The following is a 26955-nucleotide window of genomic DNA, read 5'->3' on the forward strand; positions in this document are numbered from 1 at the left end:
AGCTCAAGCAAAGGCACGTTTACTTATGTTTTCTCCTATGAATCTCCTGTCTCCAGCTATTGGGGATCCCATTTTCATACCAACCCAAGATATGCTTATTGGACTCTGTGTATTATCCATCGGACCTGAGATTTCTAAAACCTGAAAATATGGGAGGATCTGCTACTCTCTTGCTAATGGAAAAAAGGGCGAGAAGTCAAAAACGACGGCTGATCCGCTTCTTTTCTTGTCTCTTAGCTACAATTTGAAGAAATCCCGGATTCTAAAATCCGCGTATCCAAACGGTATAGTATGTAAAATCCAGGATTTTACAATCCTAGATTATCAAATCAATGCATCCAAGGTTCAAATAAAATGGAACAAAAAAATCCCTACTCCGGGAAAGTAAGGCAAATGGAATAACATTTACAAGTGTGATTTAAAACCCAAACTCAGAAATCATCCCCAGAAAACCAGAGGGAATCAAATTCACCATATATACCAAAAAATCGAGAGAGATTATATTAGCTTTTAATGATCTGAACAGTCCATTTGACAGGTCTTATTTGGATCTCCAGTACCCCAAAAATCAGGCTATCCTTGGCTTCCAGTAACGTGGAGTTTTTGTTTTGTTGTTGAAATTATACAGTTGCTTACATGTTTGTGGCCATAGGAGATCCAAAGCAAGACATGTCAAATGGACGTTTAGATCGGTAGGCCAACTGGTCCAATTCATCAGACCAAAAAATATCATGCTATTTCTTTCTAGGCATGCTTCCCTCTTCCAAAAATGCACTGCATTCTCTTCATGGAAAAAACAAAAAAAAACAAAGAACTCAAAAGAACTCCACAAATATTTTGCTGTAATTCATTTCATCAACTTACAAAGTTGCAGGCATAATTGGGAAAATTAGGACCACAGCCAATTTCAAAGTCTAGGCAAAGCAAAAGAATGCGAAAGGTATTCAAGGCTTTGGAGAATCTCAGCTGGGAATGTAGGTGTTAAACTCTCTCTCTATAGACCATCTATATGTATCATATGCACACCCAAAACAATGAGAAACCTCTAAATTTTGGACAGGACCCACAAAATGTCACAAGGGGAGGTCTCAGCTGGGAATGTAGGTGTCAAACTCTCTCTATAGACCATCATATGTATACCCAAAACAATGAGAAACCTCTAAATTTTGGACAGGACCCACAAAATGTCCCAAGAGGTGGCGGCCACAGGATGCCAAAACCCAGCTAAGCAGCACCTCCTTGTAGGTGATTTTGGCCATCAGCACGCCTCAATCTCAGCCCAACATCAACCTCTTGCTCGTGCAAGAGTGGGCCCGGGCCCGCATCCGTCCCCCTAGTTTCTTGCATCTCTTGAACAATCTTAGCATTGTTCCTCTTCTCCACTGTGTCCTCTCCAAAGTCATGTAGTCTACGGCCGATCAAATAGTGATCATCCCGCATGGAGTTGTGAAGGTTGGTGAACCAGACATGGAATCTCTTGGCACAGAAGTAGCCAATGCTGAAGAAAAGGCAACCCAGCCAGGAAAACCGGTAGACGGCAGAGTTAACTATTAGTGGGTAGCCCAGTGCAGGGAACAAGCCCCTCGCAAACACGTAGGGCACGCACAAGAATGTCAGCAGCTTTACCATGATGGGGATGACAATCTCACGCAAAACCCACAGCCCCTGTAGTCGTGAGAAGCCATCGTCTCTCACTCTTTGAAAATTCGTTTTCCAACTTTCATCCACCAAGGGTGCCATATCATCCAACATAACCTGTTTCAATCAAAATAAATGTAAAAGACTGTCAAGAGTCAAGACCCAGTTGTCTTTTCTATTTTTTGAAAGACTACAATGCTGAGCCGACTCCTATCAAGGCCTAATCCATTCCATTTATCTGATTAATTTCGGAGAAAAAGATAAAACTACTACTTAAAGTCTGAAAAAGATAAAACCAGTACTAAAATCCAATTCGTTTTCCATTTACAGCAAAAGGAGTAAGTGATTGAACAGGTACCAGTCTGGTCCAGATCTTGAGGAAGATGAGTCCCAATGCCCAGTCCCGATACAGGAAGAAAAGTGGACTTTCATCCACAGGCACACGCATTGGCACAATCACCAACAGCTCAAACAGTAAACCAATAAGCACCGGGATGACAAAGATCTGAAAAAAAAAAAAAAAAAATCATTGTCAATCACATGGAGAGAAAATCACATCGATTTGTAAAGCAAAGCAAAGCTACTTTTAATGTATATATATTATATTTATAAAGCAAAGCTGATATCCCACAATGAAAATGCTTACCCATAGCGACAACAGTGCAGAACTCTTAAAAACAATAGCACACCATTTCCAGACTTCAGTCACCAAATCCCAAACCCTCCGTGTTTTAACCAATTCAATTGAATACCTTGCAACAGTTAGAGCAGTCCAAATGATGTACAAACCAAATTTGAATGCGAACAGATCTTGAAAGAAAAAAAAAAAAACAAATTAGATTCCATAACCATGAAATGCAAATTAAAAATCTAAGATTTCCCATCTAGTTACCATTAAACTTGACATCATGACTTATTGGGAGGCGAGAAATGGCATTGAACAGTGCCCGTCCCAAAGAAATGGGCACAACTATGGAACACGAATTGAAAAGAAGCAAAGTCATCCACGCCAGCACCAGCAATAGCACAATGCGAAGTACAAAACCATATCTGCCAGGAATTGGATTTCAAATTGTCAGTCCAGATGGTAATGGAAGGGAATTTGGATATTGTTATCACCTAAACTAGTCAGAGAAGGATCGAAACCAAGGGTGCACACTCTAGTGCATATGACAGAGAATCAAATCATTCACATGAACACTGCCAATAAAATTCATTAAATAACAGAGCACATAGCAAATGCAGAAACAATCACAAGAACAATTTTCACGAAAGTTAATAATTGCATCCACTACGTAAAATTAATGATAGGAAGATACAAGGCCAGAAGATCTTAAGTACCCAAAGTCGAAAAAGGGATGAAAATCTTTCAGGTGAAATAAGCAACTAATTGTTTGTTATGATTTAGCCAAAACTTAGAATTACCACTAACATGCGCATTGGCACGTATCGACACTCCTTTCAACACTTGTAAACATACTGCTATAAGTGTTAGGCTTAATGTGGGCGTGTCAAATTCTTGCTGTGAAACAACCAATTACTCCAAAAGCTTAAGCTGGTAGAGTTGGTGTTATTTAATCATTTATACTTCAACACTCCCCCTCACGTGTGATCCCTCTTTTTGGGTTGGCCGTACACATGGATTTTTAATACCAAGGTGCTGGGTTTTGAACCCAGAACCTGCGGTTTGGCAAAGGCTCTGATACCATGTGAAAACAACCAATTACTCCAAAAGCTTAAGCCACTAGAGTTGGTGTTCTATAATCAAGTATACTTTCAACACTTGCCTGAGCCCTAAATACAGGATGGGAATGAAAACATGTTTTCCAATTAAATGATACTAGAAAGTACCTATAAGGTACATTATCCAACTTTTTTTTTTGAATGGTGGTACATTATCCAATTCTGCAATATAAAAGTGCAAGTAGCAATCCACCTGTTCAATCTATTTCAGTTCAGCAGGATCTTTCTAGCCAGATTCGTGTCCATGGTGTTGCCTCCAACATCAGCACTAGGGGTGCAAGTTTGGCCCTGTCAGCCCTGACCCGCCCTGAGCCCGAACAGGGTCATGGCTGGCTTTTCTAACCCTGAGGGCGGGTCAGGATTCATTTTTTTTTACCCTGACTCAGGTCGGGCGGGTTTTGGGTTAATGCCTCGGGTACCCTGACCCGGCCCGACCCTGAGTTTTTTATTATAGAACTGAACCATCTGTGCATGTTTCTTTTGCTACTATTTTATATTATCTTGGATTGATCTTTCTTTAGATTATTATTATTAATTGTCTCTGTTGCCCGCATGTTGTTCGATTCATATTGTCTTATTTTGTTCCCTTTATTTATTGATCATTTTGTTCCATATGATAAGTGGTTGCTTTATTTTTGGCACTCTTAACAGGTATTTGCACTAGGGTCAATTAGGCCTGGCCCGGCCCTGCCCAATCAGGGCGGGCCAGGGCCAGCACAATACCCTGTAGGGCGGGTAATGGGTTGAGGTTTTCCGGCATTATGGGATCCAGGGTTGGGCTAGCGTTTTGAAAAACCCGACCCAACCCAACCCTGTTGCAGCCCTAATCAGCACTTCTTAATTCACATTTTCCCCACTCCTTACTATTTGCTACATGCCATGACCTATTTTTCTAGGAAATTCATTGGCTTGGGCATTTCTCGGGATAGTTTCAGGATTTGACATTTTCTTCAAGAGACGACGATGAACTCTCTGTAACTATTGTATTATCCCATTATAACTTAAAGAGTCCAATGAGGCAGACAACCTCTCACGATCAACCCTAACAGTCAATTTTTGGGTCCCACGCGAGGACATGTATGTGTAATTGAGACCGTTGATCACCATGAGGCAACCCGAACGGATAATGGACTACAAAATCAATTGTTTAGCCTTTCTTAGCGTTACCCTAAATAAGACTTGAATGATCAGGGGTTAGGATCGACTCATCAAGGCCATTGGCTGGACTTGAGGTCACATGTCAGATCAACAGATCCAATCACGCCATGTGGAACAAGGGGCCCCGAAAAATGTAGCTATTAAGAAAGAGACTAACAGCCACTGTCATTCTAGCATTTTTCCTTATTGTAATCAATTATTAAATCCTCTAGCTCTAGTTCTTTTTAGTATAAAGTTTAGAATACAAGAAGAATAAAAGATTGACTTAAGAAAACTTTCTAAAAGAACATGAGTTTTTTGTAAAATAAAAATAATAATGATAAAAAGCCTCATGTGACCTCATGTTATATATATATATATATATATGAGAAAAGTGTTTCTAGTCCGGCCGACTAGAGATCATTCTCTAGTCCGCCACCCAAAAAACACATGGAAAGTGTTTCTAGTCCGGCCGACTAGAGATCATTCTCTAGTCCGCCACCCAAAAAACACATGGGTCCCACATATTTGGGTGATGCAAAGCATTCATTTGATGGGCCCTGACATAGAGACGGTGTCCACAAGAAATTAGCTTCATAGGATCATCCCAACCCTATGATTTGTGGAGCTTAAAATGGAAGGCTATAAACCGCCACAAATCTGTCCATTTTTTAACTCCACAAATCGAAGGGTTAAGAAGATCCTATGAAGCTGAATTTTTGTGGACATCCTATCTATGATGTGGCCTATCAAATGAATGCTTTAGATCACCCAAATATGTGGGACCCATGTGTTTTTGGGTGGCGGACTAGAGAATGATCTCTAGTCGGCCGGACTAGAAACACTTTTCTCTCTCTCTCTCTCTCTCTCTCTCTCTCTCTCTCTCTCTCTCTCTCTCTCTCTCTCTCTCTCTATATATATATATATATATATATATATATATATATATATATATATATATATATGTGATAAAAACCCACATGTGTGTGTGATACATTTGCATCATGTTATCACTATATTTGGATTACATTATGTTAATATCGTGATAAAATTCTAGTAGACGATAACTTTGACACTACAATTATTTAAGTATCTAAATACCATTGAAAACAATATAAGCAATATCATACAATTATATCCAGTTCCTTTGGCAGATACCACATATCTTGTTCCTTCCAAGAACAAAGCAACACCTCATTTCTATGAAGAGCATAGGTTTTGTCTTACTATTTCCTCATAACCAAGCCCAAAGAAAGGTGCAATATTTTTTTGGTTTCTAAATTTTTTTCTTCTTTTTTCTTGTAAGCACATATATAGGATTATCACAGCAAAAGAGATAAATACGACTTTCTATAGAAAATATGCTTGACACTAAATGATCTATTCTAAGAACAATTAAAACCAAAGGGAATGATACTTTGAGAAACGCTTAGTATGAGCAGTTAGACATGGGTCCACCTACCAGCTATCAACATGATCCAAATCCTTCATCCAAAGGCCACCTACTTGTCACCAAGGTTTTAAATTTCGGTTTCGGAGGTAATTTCTGTCCTTTCCAAAACCAAAATTTTAGCCAAAATCCCAAAATTTCGGCCGAAATTCGGTAACGGCCGCTCCAACCTTGTTTTTTGGGCTGAAATTTCAACCGAAATTACCGAAATTTTAAATTTCGGTAATTTTGGCTGAAATTCTGTAAAGGAATAAAAAATTAATATTTTATCTTAAATTTTGCCGAATTGCAACCGAAATTGGTACGTTTCAGGAATTTCAGTTTCAATGATTTCGGTCGAAATTTAAAACCTTGCTTGTCACATAATGTGAAAATACCCCATTTCCCAACATTTATAACCATTCAACCATGTAACTTGAATGTGTGCAGTTGCTGCCTGTGTCAGATTCCGACATTCATACCACCGTACCCATGCAATATAGGTTGGTGGGATCATATGATAAGTTCAGTCTTGTGGACACCTCATCTCCACAATAGGGCATACCAACCAAATAACACTACTGTCTTGCAAATGGATCCCAAAGAGGATTATTGTATGCACTTCTCATATTAAAGCCTGTAATTCCTCTTCTTGTGCAGAAGTCTTGATTCTGGCATTATACGGGACCCTGACGGACTAATGTGTGCGACATATGAGCCACATGTTAGGGTAATGGGATGAGGTTTTTCTTTTGTGTTTTGTTGGCCAAGAAAGAAGAGAGTTTGTAACCCTAGACCGAAATAGTGGAACAAAAGCACCTTTGGTGTGCCTATTTTGCTCACTTGACCGTTGCTAGTTCCTGTCATGGCGCCTCAATCCATCGCTCGCTGATATGAGAATTTGTTCGTCGTGCTCTCATTCAAGGGGAGGCCCTGTTTGATCGCTTTCGTTGTTGTGCTACTTCAGGGGGAGCTGCTCTCTTTTTTATGGCCGTTGATCTCGATGTTGTTCATTGTGGCCGTTACTACTTTTTATTATGGTTTTCATCATGTGTTCACCACACCAGCTTGAGGAGTGTTATACAAACTGGATGTGTGTATGGGCTTATTGTACTTTTGTTATTTTTAATTGGTTGTAGTAGTCTTCTTTATAGCAAGCTGGAGTTCTATAGGGGGAGTGTTGAATAACATATATTTAGGATAGTTTAGTCATTACTTGTAGTCTTAGGGGTATTAAAGTTATTGTACATTTTTTGCCCTATTTGGAGCCATATATACATCATATACATGAGGAGCTCCCTAGTGGAGACTTCCCATCCCTGGTGGAGACTTCCCATCTTTTTCACTCTCTTCTTCTTCCTCTCTTCTAACCCTAACTCCATTTCTAACAAGTTTATTTTCCAAAGGGCACCAAATTGTCCAGTACCGGAATCAAATTACTGGAAGTTAAATTCATTCAAGATTCCGAAGCTATTTTTAGTTATGCACAGTGATTTATTAGATCTTGGAGACATTTGGTACAATATGGCTTCATAATAACATTAAAATAGAAAATTGGCAGACGTATTAACTTAAGCTCATGTTTAAATGAGATTAAATCATAGTGCTGAAAATCCCTTACTCAGTGTCAGCCTCATCAACACCATTTGACTTGTTTGCTACATCCAAGGCCCTATCTTGTTGCCCAACTCCATCATGGCGTATATCACGCAACCTGTCTTGTCTTGCTGGCCCCACATTGCTATTTTCCTGCCCACCATTATCCTCAGGTCCCGGCAGCAAGAAATCAGTTAAGCCAAGTGCCCAACCAGCTACTGTAAACCAATGGCGGAGAAGGGATTTAATTGTTGCTCTGAGCTTAAAATGCTTAATTGCAAATGGTATACAGACTTGAAACAAAAGCATATCCGCAGGAATCTCAGTTAATGGATCAGAGAAACTGCAACATACAAATGTATTGATAAATGTCAGAATGATAAAAACAATGCACAAAAGAAATTTATTGAAGTGGACCTGAAATAGTGGACAGACTTTATCCTAAATTGTAGATTTTGCAACTCACGAAATATCCAGCGGAAAGATAGAAGGTGCCAAACGCATGGAAAGTTTGACAGGAATAAAGACGACCAAAACACTAGAACACCCACAGACAGCACCAGAAAACAAAGCCCGGCGTGCATGCTTGTGCACAGGGTCATCAATTAGATCACGGAATGGATTATAGTTTGGATTGGCCGGGTGTATAACTCCATTACGCAAAACCTAACACAAACAGATGAATTTGGAAAATAATAAGAAAGACAAACAAGATTATTAGTGATTAGAAAAAAAAATAAAAAGAAGGTCCCTAAGATCAAATGGGCTAAAAAAAAATACCTCTCGGAGAAGTCTAATAAAAAAACCAATTTCTAGCAAGTGCGCAATCCCCACCAGCCAATGTATCAAGGAGCTTGCTAATGGTGATACTGAAAAAAACTCAACCCTTTGAGCAATAGTTGTCCCAAACATCTTTATTGTGCAAACATCCAGCCACCACCCACACATCATAGGGAAGACCCCAAGTTCAATGACCAGGAGAAAAACAACCTTAACCATGGTCATCAAATGCTTCATTCCGGCCAAGAATTGTTTAATAAGGGGTGGAATTGCCTCTGCTATTGAAGCAATACCATAAAGCCTTCCCATAGTGAAAGGCTCACCTCTAGCATAGCGAATTAAAGCAACAAGGTTGAGGTAGCAAAAGACCATACAAAATATAAACATATATCCAATAGCAAGCGTAGTAACATCTGACAGGCCTGAGGCCCCAATACTTGGCCCTTTCAATAGATCGAATGCTAATGGGTGGCTGAGATTGTTCGAGGCTTCCTCGAGTCCAGTTGTGTTCACCTTCAAAGATTCCAAATTTGCAATAGCAGTTGCTACACTCTTGACTGTGTTGTTTGCTAAAGAAAGGGGTAACTCTGTAGACGGAAGGACTGATATCACGGGATTGGAAGATGAGAAAAACCAAGATATATAATACAGGGCCAACCGTCCTAATGAAAACGGCACAGAAATTACAACACCGATAAATATTGCATTACTTGCAAGAACCTGCAAAGGAATAAAAATTGTTCAGGACAAATATCCAATGCGGCTGATCACGCAACAAAACTCACTAGAAGATACGACTTATGAATTCAACAGGACTGCACATACAGAGAAATGTATGCATTAATTATGTATTCCACTATTTCTTTTAAATATCCATTAAGTCACAAATAATTATGTCAAGAATATTTAAGAAAATTTTCCAGAGTAGAATCCATTAAAGATGCCATACGGAAAACATTTTTAAAAAGTTGCATAAATAATAGCAAATCCTAGAGGCAAGTCTTCTTGAGATTATTAGCAGACTGAAATATATATACACACACACACACACACACACATATACGTATGTATGTATGTATGTAAGTATATATGCTGGAAAGAGATTGTTCCTGCCAAATCATATAAGAGTAACTGCTAGCCCAGATGGAACCCTCCGCCTCACAATTCAATCAAATTGAACTTTGATGGCAGCTCTAAAGGCAACCTTGGTTTGGCAGCAATTGGTGGAGTGATCCCTGACAATAAATGGTAGGTGATTAAAGCATTCACTGGTCCCATTGGAACTGCCAACTCAAATGAAGCTAAACTCAAAGCTCTCCTCAAAGGCCTTACCACCCTATAGGATTTTACACAAAAGAAGGTATGGGGGGAGGGCGATTCGGCTAATGTTACATGATGAGCAACAGACAATTCTACTGGGCAGCGTACATTTGCTAACATGGTCACTTTGGCCAATGACAATTCTCCATGAATGATTTGGCCAATGAGCTTGCAAAATCTGGGGTTGATTGTGGGAGGACTGTTATTTCTGCTTCTACTGCTTTAGAATAACGGGCTTGTAACAGGTTTTGTAAGTTTTCGGCCATCTCAGTCCTTGCCTTTGCTTTCTGAAAAAAAAAAATCACCTTTTCAAAAAAAAAAAAGGCAAATCCTTATAGAGAATCTCTTGTTGCTCTTGTTTTTCCCTCTCCTGCTATTTTTTTCTCTTCATTTGGTAGCCAAAGTGCAGGATTTGAACCAGAAACCTGATCACTAACATGTGGGACAGTCCATAAACACGCCAGTTTTGAACATATGCAATTATGCACTAATCCATGAATAGAAGTATGGCAAACTCTCATAACTTTTGAACTAATTACTTCAGTGTAAGACTACGAAATATACCATGAGGAAAGCACTTGATAAAAATATTGAGATTATAGCAGAGAATTCAGATGATGCCAACAAGAAGACAAGGTGAGACAGAATGATGGAGTTATCGTTTAGGAAATCCTGGTAAAAATATTATTTATGATAATCGAACTTCCCTCATGATTGGCCTAAAATTGGAATATGTGGAAACAGCATGCTGTCGACCCAAGACCAATTGGTTTAGGAAAGCAACAAAATTCAGAAGAGCAAATGTAAGATGACCGTATGCAACTGAATATTTAGAAACAAAAGGTTTTACAAAATCAAATTGTCAGCATTGGGCCTAGCGCCAATATATATATATACATCAAGTTTATTTTTGAAACATCACTTTAAATTTTGAGTGAAACAGAAGTGAAGAAGATTGCTTCCCAGTGAGGAATCAAAGGATGGCAACAAGAAGGAAAGGTGAGAGATCATTATGGAGACATGGTTTTAAATTTCCACCGAAACCGAAACCGAAATGAACGAAATGCATAAACCAAAAACCTGTGTAAATAGCACTATACTATATTACTATGTATTACATAATTATGTGTATATGAATTGCATGCAAAATGTGGTGAATGTATTATGTACAAATATTTATATGAATCACATGTGAAATTTTGTACGTACTAAATTACCAAACATGCGTGACACTGCATGTTACTAGGTGTTCGATATTTTTAAACTATTATGGATGGTAGTCTTGCTTATGTGATGGTTTCTAAGTGTGTATTTGTGCATATTCTAGCACTTCCTGAAGTTGCATCTTTAAATTCTATCATTTGTATATGTTTCCTTGATTTTACAGGATTTCCACCGAAACCGAAATGTTTCCATTTCCATAGTGACCGAAACTGAAACCGAACCTGAAATTTAAAACCTTGTATGGAGTTACCGATTAGGAAATCCCAAAAGATATCAACATTAACAGGAGAGAAAAAAAGGAACAATAGACTCACAAAGATTGCATGTTCAACCAAATGAAACGCGGGCCCTTGCATGCCAACAAGCTCAACAAAGGGTACATCTTCTGCACCATCGGCATCATCCAACAAGCCATCAAACATTTGTTCAACATGTGCTTCAAGACGTGCTGCCTGTATTTCCAACCAATCCACAATATTCTCCGCATTTCTTATAATCATTTGACCCACTCCTGCAATGCCGTGGCCCTCACCCCCATGTCCACGCTGCCCATTGCCAGCACGAATTCTATTAGCTAGGGCTGGAGGTCTCCTTACTGCACGAGCACCACGTCTGTCTTGACCTCCACCTGGCTCACGGTGATGTCTAAAGTGATCCCTCAAATAAGTGGCTACAAGAAATATTAATACAATGCTAGAAGAAAGTAGAAGCCCATGGAGACAGTCAGTAAGAATCAAATTAGCAGATATGTGACTGAATAAGAGTTTCTGAGCTTCGCCAAGACTCCTCACAAATGTCGATCTCCATATCCAAAATGTAATGAATGGTATTATAAGGAGCCATACAGAAAGTACAAAAGTAAGGCGCAAGGAGAACTGCAAAAAATGGCACGCTTTCATTGCCATCCCAACTATAAACTCCCGGAAAGGTAGCCTTGCTGGAGCATTGTCGGTATAAACAGGAGAGAAAGAGAATGTGTGCTTACACACCTGCAGAGCATGTCAAGTGCATTAGTCAACAGCATGCATTTTTTTTATTTTTTATTTTTTATTTTTGAAATAGCAGTCAACAGCATGCATATTAAATCATGATTTTTATTTTTATTTTTATGAGATAGGGTATCCCCAACCCATTTTCGCGTGGGACTCATCCCTATGGATAACAGCATAGTAAATCATGATGTTAATTGTTTAATAACAAGTAGAGAATTATTAAAAGATAACATACACATAGCTATAGTGGTTAGTAACTATGTCACAAATATCGTTCTCGGGGAATTTCTCGGCAAGGGAAAATCTCGGGATATATTAATTTTTTTTATTTTTTTGGGTTTGAGAAAAAAACAATAAAAATAAAATTATTTTAAAAAATAAAAAAAATTTAGAAAATTTTAGAAAATTTTAAAATAAAAATATCGTAAAAATATCGGGATATTATCATGATATTATAGCAATATTTTATGATAAAAATGAAAATATCGCTATATTTTTAAAATATAGGGATTTTGTCATTTTATCAAAATGCCGAAATAAAAAAGCGGTATTTTGAAAATATCAGAGATATTTGTGACATAGCTCAGTAAGAGTTGAAAAAAGATAAACAAGCATGATCAACCACAATCCACTAGCATCTAAATCCTAAAGAGTGTTAGTTGATGCAAATTAATGATTTGTGCATCTGGAAGACACAAACATGGTCTATATGCTAATCTGATTGCGGAGATAATGCATACAATGTAATAAAGCTGACAAGTTACAAAAACATGACCCGTGTAGTATAGCTGACAAGTCTTTTAAGTTGAAAAGGCAGCTACTTATAGGTTAATGTTACTCCATACATTGCAATAGGCACCATGACTAAGGATGATCATTATGAATCAATGTTAAGACAAGATTATGGTAAGTAACAACGCCAGAAACAAGGAAATTTCAGCAAAAATGTCCAGAAACTGTGCATTGGACACAAAGTTCTTAGCTGCTCAGATATGGTTCAATCATAAACCACAGCATCTTAGGTAGGGTTGTCATTTCTGTCATGTAGGTTTTCTTCAAATTTTGATTTGGTTACGTTAATTCTTATCAAATGCTCCAAAATGGAAACAAGTCTCTCTCTCTCTCTCTCTCTCTCTCTCTCTCTCTCTCTCTCTCTCTCTCTCTCTCTCTCTCTCATGTAGGTTTTCTTCAAATTTTGATTTGGTTACATGAACTCTTATCAAATGCTCCAAAATGGAAAAATCTCTCTCTCTCTCTCTCTCTCTCTCTCTCTCTCTCTCTCTCTCTCTCTCTCTATATATATATATATATATATATATATATATATATATATACACACACACACACACACACATGCGCGCGCGTGCGTGCGTGTGTGTGTGTGTGTGTCTTTCTATTTACATCCATGGAAGAAAGACAATTTTTAAAACCAAGAGATTCGCAAGGTTTTAGGTTTCGGTTTTAATATTAATTTCGGTCATGACGAATATAGAAACATATCTGTTTTGGATGGAAATTTCAGTGAAAATCCATATGCAAATGATTGACATTTAAGATGAAACTCTAAGTGCTAGAATAAGCACAAACACACTCAAAAACCATCACATAAGTAATAAAACACCTGTTATGGTTTAACATTGAAAACCTTGTGGCATGCATTGCCACGCATATCTGAAGATTCAATACACTTTTCATACGTAATTCATAAAAAATATTTATACATAATAAATTTTTTTGGATTGGTGGAATTTTAACCAGTCACACTATTTCACTGGATTACACACCCAATCCGGGGCCCTAGAACCCTGTAATTTTTCTAGGTGACGACTCTAAATGTCAAGGGGATGCGGACCGTTCATTCAAGGGGCCGTTCACATTCCCGAAAAGCTCTCCAAGGTGACTTCCATCTCAGGAAAAAAAAAGCTCTCCAAGGTGACTCCTTCCCTCACATAGAAGCAGATTGGGAGCGGCACGGAGCGCGACAATATCCAGGATTTTAAGGGTCATATCAACCTGACGAATTTCCTGAGTGGATCTATAGTGTCTATCACTTCTTTCAATGGAAAGAACTACATGAGGACAAAAAGGTCAAGTTTGTGACCATGAAACTTATCGGTGTTGCCCTCGTTAGGTGAAAACACAGTACAGAAGACTTCAAAGAGGTAAGGCTAAAAAGATAGATGGTCAAAATGAAGGACAAGATGAAAAGCAAATATGTTCCAACTGAATTTAGGGCCAACTTATATCAAAGACTGGGCCCTAGGCAAGGAGCAAAATTCATGAAAATTCATGAGGGAATACACAGAAGAGTTCCACCTCCTAACTGTCAATAACAGTTTAGTTGAAGACGACGAGCAGGCCACTGCTCGGTACATTAACGGGCTTCATTATCAGATACATGAGTCATTCTCTCATCAAAAGTTGCTTATGGAAGATGATGCCTTTTGATTGGCAATGAAAGCAGAGAAGCTGACTCGATGATCTCAACGGCGAGACGCGGATCGAGTCCTGCCTAGCTCTTCCAGTAAGGGCCCATGGCTAGTCGACCGCTTCCCACTTGTTAAAGTATAAAAGATAAATAACGCCTTTCTCCAACAGCTTAAGCTTTTGGAGAAGTTGGTAAGTTAACATGGTATCAGAGCCAAAGGTCTCAAGTTCAAAGTTCCCGGATAACAAAAATCCACATGCGATGGTCGGCCCAAAGTGGGACCACATGTGCCACGTGTTTGCCAAGTGGGCCACACATGCAGGGGAGTGTTAAAGTATAAAAGATAAATAACGCCTTTCTCCAACAGCATAAACTTTTGGATGAGTTGGTAAGTTAACACCACTCTTCCGACTGAGAGTATAGCCACGAGACTACCTATTGGCGAGTCGAGTGTGGGCATACTTATAAATTTCGTTTCGTTTCATCCGAAGTGGACGAAACGAAATCTTCAAAATTTCGTTTCGTCGATAATTTCGGTCAATTTCGGTCATTTCGTTCGAAATTGACCGAAATTTTGAATTTCGTCCGAAATTGGCTATAACGGCTAGTTTGACTGTTTTTTGCAGAAATTACATCAATGCCCCTGAAACGGCTCTTTTGGGTTTTTGACCATTTTAGCCTCCAAATGTGACCGTTTATAGCTGTTGGGAAGGATATTCTAGTCAATTTTACTTGCACAAACAATAAAAAACTCTATAAATATCATTTCTCCTACCTTCTTCTCCTTCACATAAGTGATTCTCCTTCTCTTTTCTACTTTCACTTATACTATCTATTCTAATAAATTTCCTACAAGTCTACACTCTTCTTCAACTCAATCCAAGTCCATTTTGGAGCAAAGGGAAGGCCTACCTTCAACTTACAACTACAAGAACTATTTCCTAAGGCTTGCAAATTACAAGTTACACTATAAATTTCAAGTGAAGGCTTACAAGTTACACTACAAATTTCAAGTGAGGGAAGGCTAATATTATCTTATTCTCTTCAAATCAAGTTCAACCTCAAGATTCTCTTTATTTCTTTCCATTTCCTTTCTTTTATTTCTTACTTCATTTGTCCCCTTCTACTTCATTTTCTTGTAATTTGTTTAAATTTTTTTTCTTCTAATTCATTTTTCCCCTTCTTCTACTTCATTTCAGAATGAGTGGGTCAGGCTCGGGACCTTCTGCAGGAGCATCCTCTATTGGTTCGGCACCCGCTAGATCGGATGACCCGGCATGGGCTTACGATACATTGGTTCCGGGTCAAAAAATAAAGTAACTTGCATATTCTGTGGCAAAGTCATATCGGGTGGAGGTATAACCCGCTTGAAAGAACATTTAGCTGTTGTTCCTGGTGAAGTAGCATCATGCAAAAAAGTAACTGGAGATGTAAAATATCGAATGAAGCAACTTTTAAATGCAAAGAGAAAAGAAAGGGCTAAGATGAGCCTATCCAGAGCAGAGGTTGGAGGTTTTTATGGCACACCAGACGAAGAAGAAGAGCAGGATGAAGAAGACATTGGCACACAATTGCCTCAACGAAGAGGTAAGGAAGTTCTTGTAAAACCGAGTGGTACAAAAAGGAAGAATAAGGGAATCACAGGAGGGATCGGGAATTTCTTTGCACCACGAACAACCCCTGGAGCCCAGCCAAGCATTAAAAGTGCTTTGGCTACCAAAGAAACAATGGATAGAGCAGACATGGCGGTTGGCATGCTTTGCTACAATGCCAATCTCCCTTTCAACGTTGCCAATTCACCTTTCTGGCAACCTAAGTTTGATGTTGTGAATGCCGTGGGTTCAGGTTATAAGGCACCTACTTATCATGCTTTAAGAAGTTCCATTTTGAAGAATACAGTGGATGAGGTAAACAACTACTTGGAGGAGATTAAGATGTCATGGAGATACACTGGCTGTAGCATTATGGCAGATGGATGGACAGACACCAAACAACGTTCCCTAATCAACTTTTTGGTGTACTGCCCTAAAGGAGTCATATTCCTTAAATTCGTTGATGCATCTGGCATAGTGAAGAATGCCGATGAATTATACAATATCTTTGAAAAGATTGTCGGAGAGGTGAATCCGGAATATGTGGTGCAATTTGTAATTGACAGTGAGCCAAGTTACAAAGCTGCTAGGAAAAGACTAGAAGCTGCGTTTGGTACATTCTTCTGGACTCCGTGCGCAGCTCATTGCTTAGATCTCATCTTGGAGCATCTGTGCAAACCGACTTTATTTCCTCACATAGCAACCTCAATTGAGAGGGCTCGGACGATTACAAAGTTCATCTACAACCATGGAAGCCTCTTGAATTTGATGAGGAAGAAGTTCACAGGTAGGAAGGAGTTGTGCCGCCCTGTTGCAACCAAATTTGCTACAAATTTCATTAGCATACAAAGTCTAGTTTTGAATCGGAAAGCACTTCAGCAGATGTTTGTGTCTGATGAGAATAGTACTAGTAGGTTTGTCCAACACCCACTGAGTGAAGGGGTAGTTAGTACTGTGTTGGATAAATCTTTTTGGGACCAATGCAAGTACATTCTAAACATCAGCGAGCCTTTAGTGAGAGTGCTGCGTTTGGTAGATCGACAGGACAAACCGGCGATGGGTTACCTATATGAGGCCATGGATAAGGGCAAAGAGAACATCAAGGAGAGGTTGAAGAGAAAATCAGATTACATGCCCATCTGGAGGATCATCGACCAAAGCTGGGATAGGCAACTCCACAGTCCCCTCCATGCAGCAGGATATTTTCTTAACCCTGCTCTCTTTTTCACTCCAACCTTCTCTAGGCACAATGAAGTAACCAGAGGCTTGTTGGCATGCATCACTCGACTGGTACCTGATGAAGCTACACAAGACCTCATCACCAATCAGATTGAGGATTATCGAGAGGCTAAGGGTATGTTTGGAATGAAGCTTGCAATCCGCAACCGAACGAAGTTGGGACCAGGTATATTTGAGTTGTTTGTTTAATTAAGTATAATTCATTTTAACTTTCAGTTTCTCAACAAATAATGCTTTACTATTTGTTACTTTACAGTTGCATGGTGGAATCAATTCGGAGGTGATGTGGAAGAATTACAGACCTTTGCGATCAGAATCCTCAGTCAGACTTATAGTGCGATTGGGTGTGAAAGGAATTGGAGCACCTTCGAACACATTCACTCTGCAAAGAGAAATAGGTTGGAGCACCAGAGATTAGATGACTTGGTGTTTGTCCATTACAATCTTAAGTTTCGAGAAAGGTATACAACGTAATATAATATTTTCAACTCTCACCTCATCACTTTAAGCTTTTAAGTTTAACCTTTGACATTAAACTTAATGTTTTACTTTTCAGGGACTTGTTGAGGAAATCATCTACCACTAGTGACCACCCTTTGAGCATAGACCATCTGGATGTCATGATGGATTGGGTTGCAGAAGAAGAAGATGTCATATTCACGCCGGAAGACATTGGGTGGGACAATCTTGAAGCACCTACTGCTGTGGTTGGGGCCGCGGACGACGACGACGACTTTCTCATGCCTCTTGAAGAAGATGTCCCTACTGGTGGTCCAGGTGGTGATGACGGCGGCGACGACGACGACGAAGAAGACATTGAGTATGATCATCCGGGTTATGATGACTGAGAGTTGTTGCAACTAGCTATTGTCTATGTTTCACTTTCATGTATCTCTTTTTTTTTATGTTTTTCTATGTATCAGACTATCAGTTGGACTTGTGCACTTGTGCAAGACTTTATGTGTTTAAGTAATTAATATGCCTTTTGGGACACATATTTTGGACTATTTATTAGTTTTTCATCTTTTTCTATTGATTTTTTATTTTTTTAGATTTTTCTCATATTTTTTAATATATTTTTTGTGTGAACGAAAAGTTTCGACCGAAATGACCAAAATCCCACCGAAATTTCGTTTTGGTAGCCAAAACGAAATGGCGACCGAAACGGAATTTACAACTATGAGTGTGGGACATGGATGAATCTTTTAGCAGAGTAACCGGCCAAGTAGTTTGGACTTTGAAACGTGAGATCCAGAAGAAATATTTTTGATTGAGAAATGGATAGAATGACCTTGTTTTTTATTTAGGTTAGAGCCGATTTACATCAAAAGACAAAATTGTGATAAAAGAATCTGGGAAGGAAGCACTCTGGGAATTTCTCGGTTAAATCTTCCTTACATAGCTTTGTCGGACCACCTCCCAAACTATGAGGGTAGGACGGCTTGGAATTTGCTAGCCCCTTCTAGAGTGAAGGCTTTCAGCTGGCTAGTTTGTCTAGATAAAATTCTCGATATCGACCATTTTCATAATAGGTGCCTAATTATTGTGAATTAATAACTCTGGAGAATCAGTCGACTACCATCTTATTCACTACAGCTTTTCGAGATAGATTTGGGATTATGTGTTCAGTCGTTTGGGGGTAAGTTGGTTCTTCTAACGTATTTATCTGAGCTCGTCGAGACTTGGGTGTTCTCTCCATGGGATTCCAAGGATGGGATCTTGTGGAATCTTCGTTGTGCGGTTTATATTCTGCTCATCCGGAAAAAAAAAGCATATGATAATCTTTAAAGGATGTTCTATAAGTGTTTTCTTCATTCAGAGACAAATCTTTGCGATGTTGGCTCATTGGGAATCTAGTCTTCCTTCTTTCAAAAGTTATCATGCTTCTTCCTTTACATACCTTGAGAAGATATTCAGATGAGTCATAGGTATTTAGAGAGGCCTCTGTCATGATGGGATCCTCTCTCTGGTTTCTTCAAGCTTAATTTTGATGGGTCTTGTATCAATAATCAAGAACCAACTACTGTTGGTAGTCTCCTTTACATACCTGTTTCTTTGAAAGAATTCAGGTCTGATTGGTAGAAGGGATCCTAATGAAATGGAGGCACTTATGTTGCTTTATGTATCCCGTAGTATACATCAGGGGCTGCTTGGTCATGTCACTGTTAAGGGTTAATCCTTCAATGTCATTGGGTGGTTGAAGGATGTGAAAAGCTTACCTTGGAAGTTTGTTGATTATTTGGACAAGATTTTTTATTCGCACAAGAGGGTTGAGATTGTTGCTAGACATTTGTGTGTGGTGAGGGAGAGTGGGGGTGGGCTAATAGTGAAGTGGATCGTTTAGCTTAGACTGGTTTAGGCAGAGATTAGTTTAGATTTTCGCAATTCGTAGGATTTGCTTTGTATATTTTGATATGTGTAGGAGTCTTAAAGATAAAGATTAGGGTTTCTAGATTAGCTAGGGTAAGAGATTTAGAGGAAGTGGTAAGTAAGTTTTCTTTTTATAAATAACATGTATTCACTCTTTAGAAAGGAATGAAGAAATATATTCCATAAATTGTGTTTTTGCACACAAAGGAGGACCAACCCTCCCCTCGAATCGGGTCAAGAGGCTGATCTTCCCTCTAAGAAGATCAATCACATTGCGAACCGAATTGGGTTCGTAACAAAGTTATATCTTAATGAAAATGTAAAGAATTTGTAACCAAGTTAGGAGGTCTGCTTTGGAAAAGACGGTGTGAAATGTTGGATTAGGAAATGTTCTTTACCCTTCTTATAATCTTTTCTTTTTTGTTTGTAATCTTGGGTGGATCAATGAAATTGCTACCATTCAAAAAAAAAAAAAAAGGTTACGAGGTCTAGTTCTGTCAAATCAACCTCTCTCCCCTTCTTATCTATCTTTTTCTTTGTTTATTTGTGTTAAGCAAATAAATCCCATAAATCCCTAAAATTAAAAGAAAACTAGGCAATGAATGAGACCCACCTAGAGGAAAATCAAGAGAAAAAATGAAAGAACAAAACCCTAAAAGAGATAGTAGATGGGAAAGAAGAGAGACCTCGCATTTTTTAGCATTGCTATGATTGAGCCACTGGAGGAGACATTCCTGATGAACGAATTTGATGGTTCCATTGCAGGCGCATGGATATCGAAGTGGGTTTTCGGCATTGCCAGGGTTTCTGCAGATTCTGCAAATGTTTTCTTCTTCTTCTTCCTCTTCTTCTTCTTCTTTCTTGTTCTTGTTGTGAGATGGGTTTTCATTTTGTTGGGCTGAGGGAGAAGATGAAGAAGAGGAGGATGCAAATGCAATATCCATGGCTGAGTGCCAATCAGAGGGTCTCTCAGGAGAGAAAGTGGAAGGATTTCAAGAAGAAAAAATAGAGTGCAAGGTACAGAAGAGAATGGATTTCTGTTTTGGCTCGCTTTTATTTGCAGTTCTGTAATCGGTTTGGGGCCACAATCAATTGCCAAACATGGCCTAAGAAAAGCCCATTGGACAGTACAGAATCCGATTTTATTATACTTTTTTATGAAAATACCTTCTAATTTTTATAGAACTTTAAGGGGCGGTTTGGATTCACAGATTTTAGAATTTGAGATTTCTTCAAAATTGTAGCTAAGAGAGAAGAGAAGAAGCGGACCAGCCATCGTTTTTGACTACTCACCCTTCTTTCCGTCAACAAGAGAGTAGCAGATCCTCCCATATTTCCTGGTTTTAGAAATCTTAGGATTCAGGAGAGATTTTTAAAACCTAAATTTCTCACTTAAAATCTAAGACACGTTGTCGGTACAGCATACAACAGCTTGATCATTAACCCTCTTTTACACTGTTTTCAAACTAAAAACCCGGATTCTAAAATCTGCGTATCCAAACGGCCCCGAAGTATTATTTAAGGGTATTTTAATAAAAATAAGCCATTTCATTTTAGTATTTTTTGTCACCCTCTTCTAAGAATTTTAACTTTGTAGAATGTTACTAGTACACTCTGAAGGACGGCCCGATTTAAAATGGATCATGACCAAGACACACAGGAAGTAGTACTCGGGGAACACTCCTAATCTTATACGGTCATTAAGAGATTTGATTTGAATGGATCGTTCTGTTGACACCCCTACTTAGGCCATATGTGTGTCACGTGGGCCAATTGAGTCCGTGTATCTGACTAAGGCCATGTTCATTTGAGATTATGAGAAAACAAAGTAAGTGGTTTAGGGCCATGTTTATGGGCTCTAAACTGATTATTGGACTCAAAATTAAAAGTAATTTTGAGTCCAATAATCAGTTTGGGGCTCACAATCGGTTGTTACAATCTCAAACAAACAGGGCCTAAGGAAAGAAAGTAAGTGTGGGCCGATCATTATCTTTAGATCCAACTTGATTGGAAGATCTTATCCTATCTTTTTTTCCATATTGAGAACTGGCTGAATCCAAAACTGTGTATTACGTTTGATTTTGGGAAGTGATATTCGCCCCCTTTTTCTTACTTGGGGCAGCCCCCTCTAGTGTATTTTGTTATAAAAAGTTATAAAAAATTGATGTGCAAATCTGTAATTTAGGATGAGATAATACCTTATACGAAATTAATCTGGTAACTTCAAAAGCAGATTTCAACAGTACAATTTTCTGCAATAATAAACTGTAAAGGAAGAACAAATCGTTAGATCACTTATCGAGTTGAGGCACGAAGAATCTTCGCTGTCCTTAAGGCAAATCTCGCCCCCACTATGACGAATCAACGGTGCAGATGGGCGTCACGGCGTATGCCTCCAGGATACAACAACTCTCGCTCCAGGGGTGTGCACTCACGCAGCCCGGATGCCTAACAACTTGCTTATATGTGCCAAAAGCCTTGATCAGAAAGGTTGGAAAAACCAGAAGGAAACCAGAGAGAGGATAGCAGAAGAAGAATCCGTTCTTTCTATCTCTGTAAAACCGTTTTTATAGAAAAATAATAGACACGTTGGGATGAAACGTCGCACTCTTTTAATGCGTGAGAGACGTTTCCCAAACGGTCACAAAACCATGAATTAAGGAATCTCAAACGGTAAAAAGTATTAAATAATGATTAAAGAAAAAGAAAAGAAATAAAATAAAAAGGCTTTGGGCCCACGCGCGCGGCCAGGCGGCGCGCGTGTGTGGTAATACCAAAAGCCCACCGGACCCAAGTGGGTGATCCGTGCGCGTAGGATTCCCATGACCTCTTTCTCATTCACAAGACTAAGAGAGTGAAAGTATATATATGGCCACTCTCACCCTCTCACACTCCCATTTGGGACTAAAGTTTTCTCATGGCTTTAGTCTTTTTTGGAGGGAAGCTTTAACTTTGAGGGAGAAGCCCTAAAGCAAAAAGTAAAGCCAATGTAAAAGACTAAAAGCACCCCTTTGTAAGATTGAATTACAAAAAGACTTTTGCATAAAAAAGTCAACAATCCCCCACTAATTCAAAATTACAAGAAATAAATCATAAATGTAAATAGATTTGATCAAGGCAAGATGTGTTATGCATCAGTAGAGGTGTCTTTTGGACTTGAACCTTTACTTAGTGCAGGTATATCGAGTTTATCAAGTATTTGGTGAACATACGTCTTGAACCAAGCACTTTTAGTAATAAACTGAAACAACATACCACACACACAACACAGAAGGCATAAGCAAGTTCATACAGTGTTGCACTTTTCGGCCATGTGCTATATCCTGATTTCATGAGAGCTCTAGAGAATTTAGCCAAGTTCTCATAGGAAGCGGCCACACTTCCACACTCATATAGGTGTATCTATCAGGAGTGCCCTGTAACTACGCACCCCACTGACAATCAGCTTGACAGCTAGTCAGCTATAGATAACATTAAGAGTCCTACAACTCATCCTCTTACCGTTACAGGTTGCACCCACACCATAGGGATATGCTTAGTGAACTTAATTCACATACAACTTGGTGCAAAACAGATCACTCAAATAACTTGTTTTTCCCATTGAACCTACTTCTTGGGATCTCCAGTCAGATAGGTTGGGTTCCTGTTATAGGTGATCTAAACAGTGGGCTTCAGCCCCATCCCCCTCGATGTGCTTATGACTAAATTTTTATTTAGTCCTTTTGTAAGACAATCTGATATATTATCAATTGATCTTACAAAATCTATGGTTATCACTTCATTTTTCAACAACTGTCTTATGGAGTTATGCCTCCGACGAATGTGTCGGGATTTTCCATTATATACATTATTACCTGCTCTTCCAATAGCAGCTTGACAATCACAGTGGATTGTAATACCTGGTACTGGCTTATTCCAAAGTGGAATATCAGACAGAAGGTTTCTAAGCCATTCGGCTTCCTCACTTGCTTTCTCTAAAGCAATAAACTCAGACTCCATAGTGGATCTGGCTATACAAGTTTGCTTGGTAGACTTCCAAGAAATCGCTGCACTTCCTAGAATGAAGACATATCCACTCCTAGATTTGGTCTCAAATCCAGATACCCAATTGGCATCGCTATACCCCTCTAGTACAACAGGATATTTAGAAAAATACAAACCATAGTTTATGGTTCCTTTAAGATATTTCAATACTCTAATTAGTGCTTCCCAGTGATCACTACCAGGATTGCTGGTATAGCTACTGAATCTACCCACTGCATAGGCTATGTCTGGCCTAGTGCAGTTCATCAAATACATTAGACTCCCTATAACTCTAGAGTATTCAAGTGGATCTACTCCACTTCCTTTATTCTTACATAATCTTATACTAGAATCATATGGGGTAGCTACAGGTTTACAATCAAATTGATTAAACCTCCTTAATATTTTTTCTACATAATGAGACTGAGTTAAAATTATTTCTTCTGGGTTTCTATTTATTTTGATACCCAGGATTACATCTGCCTTTCCCAAATCTTTCATATCAAAATTATTTGATAAAAATTTCTTAGTGTCTTTAATTACACTTATGTCTGTTCCGATGATCAACATATCATCTACATACAGACAAACAATAACACCACTATCCCCACTAAATTTGCTATAAACACATTTATCTGATTCATTTATTATGAATCCATTTGATAGCATCACACTATCAAACTTCTCATGCCATTGCTTTGGTGCTTGTTTTAAACCATATAGAGATTTTATAAGTTTACATACCTTTTGCTCTTGGCCTTGGATTACAAAGCCTTCAGGTTGATCCATATAAATCTCTTCATCTAATTCACCATTCAGAAAGGCTGTTTTGACATCCATTTGATGGATTTCAAGGTTATAGATTGCAGCTATGGCAATAAGGATTCTAATAGTGGTTATCCTGGTTACAGGTGAGTAAGTGTCAAAAAAGTCCATTCCTTCTTTTTGCTTAAACCCTTTAGCTACTAGTCTAGCTTTGAACTTATCTATAGTTCCATCAGTTTTTAATTTCTTTCTAAAGATCCACTTGCAACCAATAGGTTTACAACTAGGAGGCAGATCTGTCAAGATCCATGTCCCATTACTCAAAATAGAGTCTATTTCACTCTTGACAGCTTCTTTCCAGAATGAAGAATCTGGAAGTGACATTGCCTCTTTATATGTCTTTGGATCTCCTTCTAGAAGATAGGCAATGAACTCTGGACCAAAGTTTTTCTCTACTCTTGCCCTTTTACTTCTTCTAGGCTCTACAGATTCCTCAGATACTTGATGCTCTTTTTCTATAGATTCAATGGGTCTTTTTAGTGTGTTTTCACTTAGACTAGTCTTATAAGGGAATATGGTTTCAAAGAATTCAGCATCTCTGGATTAAATTATGGTGTTAAGATGCATATCAACATGATCTGATCTATAGATTAAGAACCTATATGCACTACTGTTTTGTGCATATCCAATGAATGCACAATCAACAGTCTTAGGACCTAACTTAGTACTTTTAGGATCTGGAATCCTAACTTTAGCTAAGCACCCCCACACTTTAAGGTATTTAAAATGCGGTTTTCTATTCTTCCATAACTCGTAAGGAGTTTTGTCAGAATCTTTAAATGGAATTTTGTTTAGAATATAACAAGCAGAGAGAAGAGCCTCTCCCCATAAGTTCTGAGGTAAACCTGAACTCCCTAACATAGAGTTTACCATGTTCATTAAAGTTCTGTTTTTACGTTCAGCAACTCCATTTTGTTGTGGAGAGTAAGGTGCAGTTACTTGATGAATTATGCCATGAGATTCACAAAAAGCACTAAAATCATTAGAGGTGTACTCACCTCCTCTATCAGATCTTAGGATTTTGATCTTCTTTTCTAACTGATTCTCTACTTCAGATTTGAATATAATGAATTTATTAAATGATTCATCTTTATATCTAATAAGATAAACAGTACAAAATCTAGAGAAATCATCTATAAATGTAATAAAATACATTTTTCCTCCTCTAGTTAAAACATTGTTTAAGTCACATACATCACTATGAATTAAACTAAGAAGTTCTGAATTTCTTTCTTCTACTCTACGAAAAGGCTTCTTAGAGTACTTTGATTGCACACAAATTTCGCATTTATCTATTATTAGATCACTTTTAGGAATTAAACCTATGGTCATCATTTTCTTTAAAGATGCATAGTTAACATGACCTAGCCTACCATGCCATAAACAAGAAGAATCAATAATATAAGCAGAAGAAGAAGATGCTTTATTCATAATGTTCTCAGATACATTCAATTTGAATAAACCCTCACTGGAATAACCCTTCCCCACAAATTCACCATTCTTAGCAATGACAAATTTATCAGCCTCGAAAACTAGTTTAAAACCTTTCTTGATCAGAAGTGACCCAGACACCAGATTCTTTCTTATATATGGTACGTGAAGGACATCACAGAGCTTCAGAACTTTTCCAGATGTAAGCTTCAATAGGACTATTCCTTTACCCGCCACAGCAGATGCTGACGAGTTTCCCATGAAAAGCTGCTCTCCATCCCCTACAAGCTCGTAGGAAGAAAATACACTTCTGTCACTACAGATGTGTCTGGTGGCACCGGTGTCCACCCACCAGTCCTTCACGTTGCTAACCAGGTTCACTTCAGATACTACAGCCGACAGATATTGATCTTCAGCAACATTTGCCTGAGGCGCATTATTTCCTTGAGGGTTTTTCTTCTTGTCGTTTTTGCGACAGTTTTTAGCATAGTGACCTGCTTTCCCACACACAAAGCAGTTACCTTTGTTTTTCTTGAAGTCCTTATTATTTTTCTTGAAATTTCCTTTTCCAGATCCAGACCCAGGTTTAGAATAGATTTTCTTTCCAGATGAAGATTCAGTGAGATTTGCCTTAGAGTTAAACTCATAGGCCTTTGATTTCTGTTTTTTGAAACGGTTTTCCTCTTCAGTTCGAAGATATACAAATAGATCTTGAAGAGAAAAATCGTTTCTGTCATGCAAAAGGGTGTCTTGGAATTTCTCCCATGAAGGTGGTAATTTTTCAATGATTGCACCAATTTGGAGCTGTTCTTCTATTTTAATACCTCTAGCAAGAATATCAGAAACAATCAACTGGATCTTATTTACTTGATCCATAATAGATTTTCCATCTATCATCTGATATCGGAAATATTTTCCAATAAGATGTTTCTTAGAACCCGCGGCTTCAACCAGGTATTTCTGCTCTAGAGTTTCTCACAACTCTTTGGCAGACTCAATTCTGAAAAATACATCGAACAATTGATTGCTGAGACAACTCAGTATATGGCCTTTACAGAGATAATTATCTCTTTTCCTTTTCTCAGAGAGATGGGTTCTTGCGGGTTCTTCCTCATCAGGTGATGGTTCAGGAGCATTCAAGATATAGTCTAGGTTCAGAAAGGTCAGAAAGAATCGCATCTTTTCTTG

General features: G+C 38.5%; 1 protein-coding gene across 2 annotated transcripts; it reads right to left on the bottom strand.

Annotated features, from left to right (window-relative positions):
- Nucleotides 1-815: 815 nt before the first annotated feature.
- LOC143861692 (putative E3 ubiquitin ligase SUD1) lies at nt 816-20499 on the bottom strand. Of its 2 annotated transcripts, XM_077372567.1 has the most exons (9): nt 20175-20499; nt 11182-11856; nt 8324-9043; nt 8010-8209; nt 7569-7886; nt 2531-2688; nt 2285-2448; nt 1997-2143; nt 816-1755 (listed from the first exon to the last, which is right to left on the bottom strand). In XM_077372567.1, the coding sequence occupies exons 1-9, from the start codon at nt 20430-20432 to the stop codon at nt 1225-1227; spliced, it is 3171 nt and encodes a 1056-aa protein (XP_077228682.1). In that variant the 5' UTR covers nt 20433-20499; the 3' UTR covers nt 816-1224. The 2 variants fall into 2 exon arrangements, with proteins under 2 accessions (XP_077228682.1, XP_077228683.1); XM_077372568.1 differs by lacking the exon at nt 1997-2143.
- Between the last annotated feature and the right edge of the window lie 6456 nt (nt 20500-26955).

The sequence above is a fragment of the Tasmannia lanceolata genome, unplaced genomic scaffold (genome assembly GCF_043159265.1).
Source record: "Tasmannia lanceolata isolate RefF3 unplaced genomic scaffold, GAP_Taslan_0.1 ptg000037l, whole genome shotgun sequence".
NCBI classification, from domain to species: domain Eukaryota; kingdom Viridiplantae; phylum Streptophyta; class Magnoliopsida; order Canellales; family Winteraceae; genus Tasmannia; species Tasmannia lanceolata.

What these genes read in the sequence shown, in the direction of transcription:
- LOC143861692 (XM_077372567.1), bottom strand. Translation starts at nt 20,432, where the DNA reads ATGGATATTGCATTTGCATCCTCCTCTTCTTCATCTTCTCCCTCAGCC. An exon ending in TGGTTGAACATGCAATCTTT is followed by an intron (nt 9,044 to 11,181) that starts GTGAGTCTATTG and finishes ATTCCTTTGCAG; the next exon opens with GTTCTTGCAAGTAATGCAAT. An exon ending in TCAAGATCTGGACCAGACTG is followed by an intron (nt 1,756 to 1,996) that starts GTACCTGTTCAA and finishes TGATTGAAACAG; the next exon opens with GTTATGTTGGATGATATGGC.